We start from the raw sequence: 8,073 nt of genomic DNA, 5'->3' as shown, positions 1-8,073 counted from the left end.
TAAAAATATATATATTTAAAAAAGTTAATATGAGGCTTGGTAAAGTGCTTTGGACAACATACGGTGTATATAAAGTAACATGTAAGTGTACTTCATTTACCAATTACCTTTATGATCAAATTGAATGTTTCTTTTTTTGGACTATGACATTTGGGGGGGGGGGGGAGGGGGGAGTACAATTAGTAACCCATTGGAGGTGTTTTGCGACTCGTTGATTAAACAGTAAATGACACGGCAAAGGGTGATTTTGGTTGAAAATCCGAGCTATACATTTTGCTGACGAAAAGAATGGTGCAAGTGACTCAGGCTTCATCTCTAGGGGGGGTGGAAAATGTTCAGTCTGGGCTGGCTGTGATTGTTTGCCTTTGAAGACCAATTAGCTGGTCGAAGCTATAATGGATCGATTTTAGGTGAAAAAGAAAAACAATGCAATAAGAAAAAAAGACCACAAACACTGTCATATACAACAAAATAATGTATTGTGTATTTATAAATGACTACATCACTCAAAATAATGGTAAATATTTTAATTCAATCCACATACCAAAATGAGTAACATTTTCCCTGCTATGCTACAGTGCTTTTTTATTGCCAACCACACAATAAACTGAAAGTGTCACATATTTTACAGGCCATACATTCATGTAGTAGGGTTAGCCTATATACAGCTTAGGAATCAAACTTTGGCCTGAATTGCCCATTTGGCTTTTTTTTATTTTTTTTATTTTGCACTTGATATATGCTGCATGGCACAATGTATTAGCAAAACTACCCCAACTTGCACAATATATCGATGCAAACAACCTAGCGGACAATGTGGAATGTCTCAGCCTGGGAGGTTTATTACACTGTTTGTCAGTATAGTTAAAAAGAAACACATACAGATAATGCACATAAATGCCCAGAGCCACAGCAAAAATGTTCTTCCCTTCAATGGTGTGATCTACCCGGTCAATAATCATGAACTCATCACGGGCCCCAATCTACTTTTTAGTCATCAATACTGTCAGCATTTGCCATACGCCCACCTTGTCCTTGTCACTTCATTTGAGCTTTCCAATGCACAGAATTACAGTTTGCAAAAAAAGCAGGTTGGAAGTATTGAAATACAATGACAGCAGCATGAAGAGATACCATCTAAGATGTGGCCTTTTTTTTTGTAGATGGCCATAATAAATATTTAATGGTCCCACAGCACTATACAGAGTGCAAATGCACAAAGTTCTTATGTGGAGTGTGTCTTGTAGTCATCCTTTATAACTTCAAGCCTTTCCGACCTTTGTCCTGTCATTTTGTCACTTCCTTCTAGTCAGTAATCATAACAATTAGAGGGCACCAGTCATGCCGGGGACGTGACTTTACTTCCCTCTGGACAGTTATCGTCAGGTCCGCTGTAAATGTCAACCATGCTTCTGCATTGAACAATAAATACGGAAGAGGATTAGGGTCAGTGAAGAGAAAAAAAAAGCGGTTGGCAGGATTCTGACTTTATTCTCATAATTCTGACTTTAAAGTGAGAATTCTGAATTTTTTTCAGAATTCATTATCAGAATTCTGACTTTATTCTATTCTAACTTTAATCTCAGAATAAAGTGAGAATTCCGACTTTATTTTTAGAATCCTCACTTTTAAATCAGAATTTTGAGATTAAAGTCAGAATATAATAAAGTGAGAATTCTGGCTTTAAAGTGAGAATTCTGACTTTATTCTATTCTGACTTTAATCTCAGAATAAAGTGAAAATTCTGACTTTATTTTTAGAATCCTCACTTTTAAGTCAGAATTTTGAGATTAAAGTCAGAATAGAATAAAGTCAGAATTCTCACTTTAAAGTCAGAATTCTCACTTTATTCTATTCTGACTTTAATCTCAAAATTCAGACTTTAAAGTCATGAGAATTCTGAGAATAAAGTGAGAATTCTCACTATTAAGTCAGAATTCTGACTGAGTTTAAAGTCAGAATTGTGGGAATAAAGTCATAATTCTGACATTTTTCTATTCTGACTTTAATATCAAAATTCTGACTTTAAAGTCAGAATAAAGTCAGAATCCAGCAAACCTTTATTTTTTTCTCTTCACTGGCCCTAATCCTCTTCCGTTGAACAAAAGAAAAAGCCTTGAAAGAATCAAATAAAAGGATGCTGAAGAGCGGGTTTGTTTTGTTGCTTTCTTTTTTTTCCCACCAAAAAGCTTCGCTTTAAGTATTGATGCCGTTGGAGCCATTGCTCAGGACTGACCCCTTGGTAACCTCCGTGCTAACAGTGGAGAGCGGCACACTCTCATAGCGCTCTGCAACGGCCCAGCAGCGACAGTGCAACAGGGTGGACTTGAGCTGCTTCTGGAAGTTGCTGTTGAGGAAGCCGTAGATGACCGGGTTGATGCAGGTGGACGCCATGGCGACCAGGTGGCAGAAGGAGAAGATGATGTCGTGGCCGCAGGACGGGATGGCCTCGTGATTCCAGTCAAACACCGTGTTGAAGATGTTGAGAGGGAGCCAGGAGAGGCCGAAGGCCACCACGATGGAAGCTAACAAGATGTTGATCCTTGTGGCGCCTTTGTTATTCTTCTCCGTGGTGTTCCTGCCACGGTCCACCATATCCTTCCTCCTGCGCAGCCGCAGATAGATGTGCAGGTAGCATAGCATGATGAGGGAAAGGGGGAGGAAGTACTGGAAGATGAGCAAAGAGGTGGTGTAGGCCTGGCGCGTTTGAACCGAAGGCCAGCGCTCCATGCAAACAAGTTGATCGTTGACCGGGAACGGGGCGGTGAGATTCTGGAACGGCAATGTGAGGATGCTGTACTTGACGAAAGGCACGGAGATCAAACAGGCGGTGATCCAGGTGAGAGCCACCGCTAAGTAGGACTGCCTCGCCATGGGCTTCCATCCGGTGGGGTGGACGATGAGCTGGTAGCGCTCCATGGCGATGAGGACTAGAGAGAAGATAGACACGGTGACCGAGACGCACTGGATGAAAGGTGTGAGCTTGCACAGAGTCTCCCCGAGGATCCAGCGATCCATCAGCGTGTAGATGATGGTGACCGGCAGGCACACGATGCACATCAGGATGTCGGAGAAGGACAGGTTGGCGATGAGGATGTTGGTGACGTTGCGCATCTCCTTGTGCCTGGCGATGACGAGCACCAGGCAGGAGTTCCCCACCAGTCCCACCGCCAGAACGGCGCTGTACGCCACGATGAGGAAGGTGGTGCCGCTCAGCGAGAGCGAGCAGTCCTCCGTGAAGTCCCACGGAATCTCTTTCCACAAGGCTTGGTTGTAGTTGGGCTGTTGCTCCATGATATCGGGATCACTTGAGATGCACAGGGGTTGTTGAGTCAAATGTTCTGTAATTATTTTATGAATAACGTTGGCAGTCTCTAGAGCCTCGCATTATTTTCTTCTGTGCAGTGGTCTTCATTTTCTGCAAGGAAATAAAAAAAAAAGTTCTTGTCATTAAACGGTAATCTTCTCTGGAGATATTAAAATATCACGCACCCTGCTGAGAATGATCGTTTCGGGATAGCTTGATATCATTTGCATACATGCGGAATGTCACTCATTCGGCAGATTTGTCTTCATCACTCTCCTGCCCGGCAGGAGCGCATCATCCAGTGAACTGTGCAGATCGAGACTTTATAGCGTCTCTAAAATAGCATGTGATTTCCACCATAATGATGGAGATAATGACTGCTCTGAGACAATTGTCCTGTCTCACCGCTTCAATCTTCTTGAGTGGGAGAATGTGCTCCGTTTCTGTGTTTGAAGGAACAAGCCTTCTAAATGGCCATTGATATCATGAACTTCCATCCTTTTTCTCATCACTCGTTAATTGATCATTTTAATAGTTTGCCGTATGCGGAGTGATCAACTGCAAAGCCATTCCTACATCTTTGTTCAGCTCTTTCACCATCAATGCGGAAGGTAAATAAAGCTATCCCTAATCATGTTAATTAGGACTCTGAAAATAAGAACAGAGCCTTCCTTAATGTAATTTACGTGCATGTTTACCAAAATGGCTGCTCGGTGAACGGTCCATTACACAAACAAAAGGAGCACACACAACTGTGTGTGTGGGTGTGTGTGTACATATTCATTTCAATGCTGATTAAGTCTGTTTTGTCCACAGATTACTTCTGCAAAAAGTGTTGCTTTTAACAGCTATGCTAACAGAATGAAATCTACCCGGGATAGCAGATTTATTACGTACCTTTCATTTAAAGAGCCCTAAACGCTGATAGCTGTTGACAGGTGGGACATAAATTGCTGGCGGCTATCTTTGCTATTATATTGCGGTTTTGTCTGTGGTGATTACAAACAAAGCTAGGGCAATGATTGAGGCTTGGAGTCCAAAACAAAGATGGTTCAACGTGTTCAATATTGAAACCAAATGAAGAGCTGCAGCTTGACCAAACCGACTTATTTGTATTGAAAGAAAAATCTATTTGAATACAGATTATGTAAATATTTAGAGGTGATCAGTTTTTGGATATTTAAACTATTTACTTTAAGTCAAGGCTAAATGTATTAAAAGGAAATTAATGTAGATTAAACACTTGGGGCCCTATTTTTCTGCCCAGAGCAGGTAAAGTAACAAGTCCATTCTAATTCTGCACATGTGTGATATTTTCTTTCTTCTTTTTTGGGGGTATTTTGCTAGAATAGCACAGGGAAAAAAGACGTTTGCTCTACTGTGTGCTTGTGTTAATCTTAAATTTAGTCTCAGTTTTAGTCCAGTTTCAATCACAGTTAATAGTTTTTATCAAAGTAACCTCATCCCGTTTTCATTTAGTCAAATTTGAATCAAATATGAATCTAGCATTTTAGTCTTTATTTTAGTCCAAGAAACATAATTTGAATCATCTAGTTCTAGTCAACAAAAACAGTCAATGTTTTTAGTCTAGTTTTAGTCAGGACAATCATTTCCCCCCTGTAGATAATGTTTTGGATCTAAAACTATTTCACATAAAATTTTCTCTCATCTTTTTGATGAAAAACAACTTCACACGCAATTACAGTATATCAACAAGTGGCTACTATGGCTCCATGCTACGAGCTAGTAAATTAACCAGTGTGAGTTAGCGGTCGGATTAACATTATTGTTGGAACGTTGTAGCCTTTGGATTAATGTTCTGTTATAACTATAATTTCCTTTTCTTTTTTTTTTAAACCTTTCACAGTGAATCCACCGCCTGCCTGTCTCATGTGTTTGTGCATGTTGCGCTCGGTAGCTGCAGATTTGAAAGTGGGTGTGTCGTTGTATGTCACATGACAGTGTCACAGTGACAGAGAGGATTTTACAAAATCATACAATTTTTGTCTCGTCTTTGTTCATGAACTAAAATGTCCATAGATTTTAGCCCGGTTTCTATTAAGTGAAGTATTTTTCATGTCTTCATTAGTCGACTGAAATGCATACTGATTTTAGTCCCAGTTATTGTTTATTAATGAGGGTTTTAGTCTCGTCTAGTTTTCATCTGGTTAAAAATATGTGTTGACAAAATATTTTAGTTTAGTTTTCGTAAATGAAATTAACACTACACTGTGTGCCTTTGTGGGACGGAACCAGGTCTGGACTGGCCATCTGGCATTCAGGGCAGATGCCTGGTGGGCCGGTATCTTTTGGGGCCGATGTGGTGCTATTCAATTATTATTTTTGCTCCATTTTACCCCAAGAGACTGGCCCACAATTTAGACGGAGCAGCCCATTTATCCATTTACAATATAGAGAGCAAACTGAGCCAATAAACATCAGTGGTAGAGCTACGTGGTAGCCAAGGGTGTTCAGTAATTGGGCTGGGCTGTTGGACCTAAGTCAAATTGCCAGGGCCTATTTTTTACGCCATTCCAGCCCTGGACGGAACACAGCTGACTGGAAGCGGCTGCACTCATAATCCAGTTAAATTCAGCAGAGAGGTGCGTACGGTCAAAATACGAAAGGATTTGCTGGAGTCCACGCCGGAGATCAGCGCATTTACCGTTAAAGGAACCGGAAAAAAATCTCCACTTGCAAATTATGTCGTCGGCCGTGCATGTGACACGGGCAATTGTAGACTGCTTTGCATCCCTGATCGTGTGTCTGTTTGACAATCCCACCCCGAACCACCAATACTGTGCGCCGCGCTGTCATGGGGGTGTTTCTGAAAATATTTTTGAGTTGACAATGATAATAATTCATTGACTAAATAGTTTATTTCTACAATGATTCAGAGGGATTGTCCCAGAATGATATATGCAAGAACCTGTAATAATCTGTAGTATGGGATTGCGCCACAGGGTGGCGCCTCTTTGTTTGGTCGTGCCACTTATTCTTGTGCCAATGGGTTACTTTTTCTTTTTGCCTTTCAGAGTTTTTTTGCCGTGGACCTATATCGTAACGCGCGGTAGCACCGAGAGCTTCTTTATTTTTATTTTTTATATTTTAATAAAACACATACATGTAGACATTCAGCCTATTTTTGCTCCCTGCTTGGTTATCCAGTAGCACACATCCATGGCTGTACTCGGCCCAAAACAATCAAGCGTTACCCACCGCTCACGTCTGTGTTGCGTTACACCACTTGTGTCACCACTTAGACCTGGTTACAGCAGGTCTAAAATCTAGTTTAATTTTGCTAGATTTACCAGGGGCATGCTGTAGTATATAGAATACACCCAGTGAGGCGCAACCGAGTCCCAAACACAGGAAACTACACTTGCCTTGACGGAATGAAGTTGCACCCGTTTTTAAGACAATAGAGCCCATAATGTGGTGGTGGTGGTGGTGGGGTGGGGAGGGGTTGGTTAGAGTAAGAAAATTATTTAAAACGAAAGCAGGAAATTATACAGATTATATAGACATTTAGACACTATATGAGTCACTATATCTATCTATCTATCCATCCATCCATCTATCAATCTATCTATCTATCCAGATTAATATGCAAATTGGACCAATTATAGGTTTTTGAATTGTACAATACAAGGTGTAAAGTTAAAAGTAGTTGCTAACGTGGTATTTACTGTTATGTTTTGTTTTTATTGTGGTAAATTCTATAACTTTTGCAAAAGGACATCCGTCATTTGAAGCAGGCACTCGCGCGCGCACACGCACACACAACAACAACAACAACAACAACAGGCACCGGTCTGGACTTGCTCATGCACAAATGGGAGACAGCAGTGGCGGAAGAGAAGCATGACAGGATGAAAAGTGTGAAAGTGACAATCTGCATGCGCGCGAGAGCGAGTGCATGTCCTTCCCACCATCCCTGCTGTGGTGTGTCTGCATCTGAGCCTCGAGTTTCGATGCGTGTGTGTTCGAGAGGGTATCTCGGGCAGGTGGATGAGATTTCTCTTTCTCTGGCTGCACCCCAAAAGTGCGTCTCCCGTACGTGGGACGCCCGGCACATACCCTGAACTGAAGCGCGCCACTTTGCTCAAAGCATCACACAAGGTTCGTTACAAGAAATAAAGACGGGGGAAAACGGCAATCCACTTGAAAATGTCTTTTCAGTAAATATTTCCAATGGAATATTAACAGCGGCCCAGGGCTCAAATTTCACACCCAAAAATGAATGTAGAAAAAAAGCATTGCTTTTTTTTTTACTGTTCTACTTTTCACTCGAAAACAAGAGAATTTAATTAGAATGTCTTACCGAGATGCAGCCTCCTGCGTTGACTTGGAGACGCTTTGCTTGGCGCCAGGTGAGCCAAAAAACGACAGAGTTTTAGTGGTGGTGTCGGAGAAAAGGTAGGAGGGAGGGAGGGGGGCGTCCTGCTGTTCGGGACTGAAGGCAGCACAGATATTCCTTAAAGCGACCTCACTCACATCCTCGCGCTCAGACGACGATGTGATTGGGAACATGTTACATAATCAATTCCTCCGTGGCACACACACGCGCAACGCACGCGCAACCACGCGCCCCCACACACACACACTTGGGGCCAGTGGGGACATTGAATGATTAGAATATGTGCACACACGGTCTGCTTCACCAATCTGAAGAAATGTCGATCTCAGACCTTCACTCATTTTCCAGTAAGAAAGTATTAATTTAAATGAATAAATGCACATGTTGTTGAGTATAGTCATACATT

General features: G+C 41.7%; 1 protein-coding gene across 1 annotated transcript; it reads right to left on the bottom strand.

Annotated features, from left to right (window-relative positions):
- Positions 1-1,935: 1,935 nt before the first annotated feature.
- Positions 1,936-7,838, bottom strand: npy8br (neuropeptide Y receptor Y8b). Its single transcript, XM_077561742.1, has 2 exons — positions 7,632-7,838; positions 1,936-3,418 (listed from the first exon to the last, which is right to left on the bottom strand). The coding sequence occupies exon 2, from the start codon at positions 3,292-3,294 to the stop codon at positions 2,197-2,199; it is 1,098 nt and encodes a 365-aa protein (XP_077417868.1). The 5' UTR covers positions 3,295-3,418; positions 7,632-7,838; the 3' UTR covers positions 1,936-2,196.
- Positions 7,839-8,073: the final 235 nt, after the last annotated feature.

This window comes from Vanacampus margaritifer, chromosome 3 (assembly GCF_051991255.1).
Source record: "Vanacampus margaritifer isolate UIUO_Vmar chromosome 3, RoL_Vmar_1.0, whole genome shotgun sequence".
Taxonomy (NCBI): domain Eukaryota; kingdom Metazoa; phylum Chordata; class Actinopteri; order Syngnathiformes; family Syngnathidae; genus Vanacampus; species Vanacampus margaritifer.
Note: the sequence above shows the minus strand (reverse complement) of the source record. Positions and strands in the feature narration are given on the sequence as shown.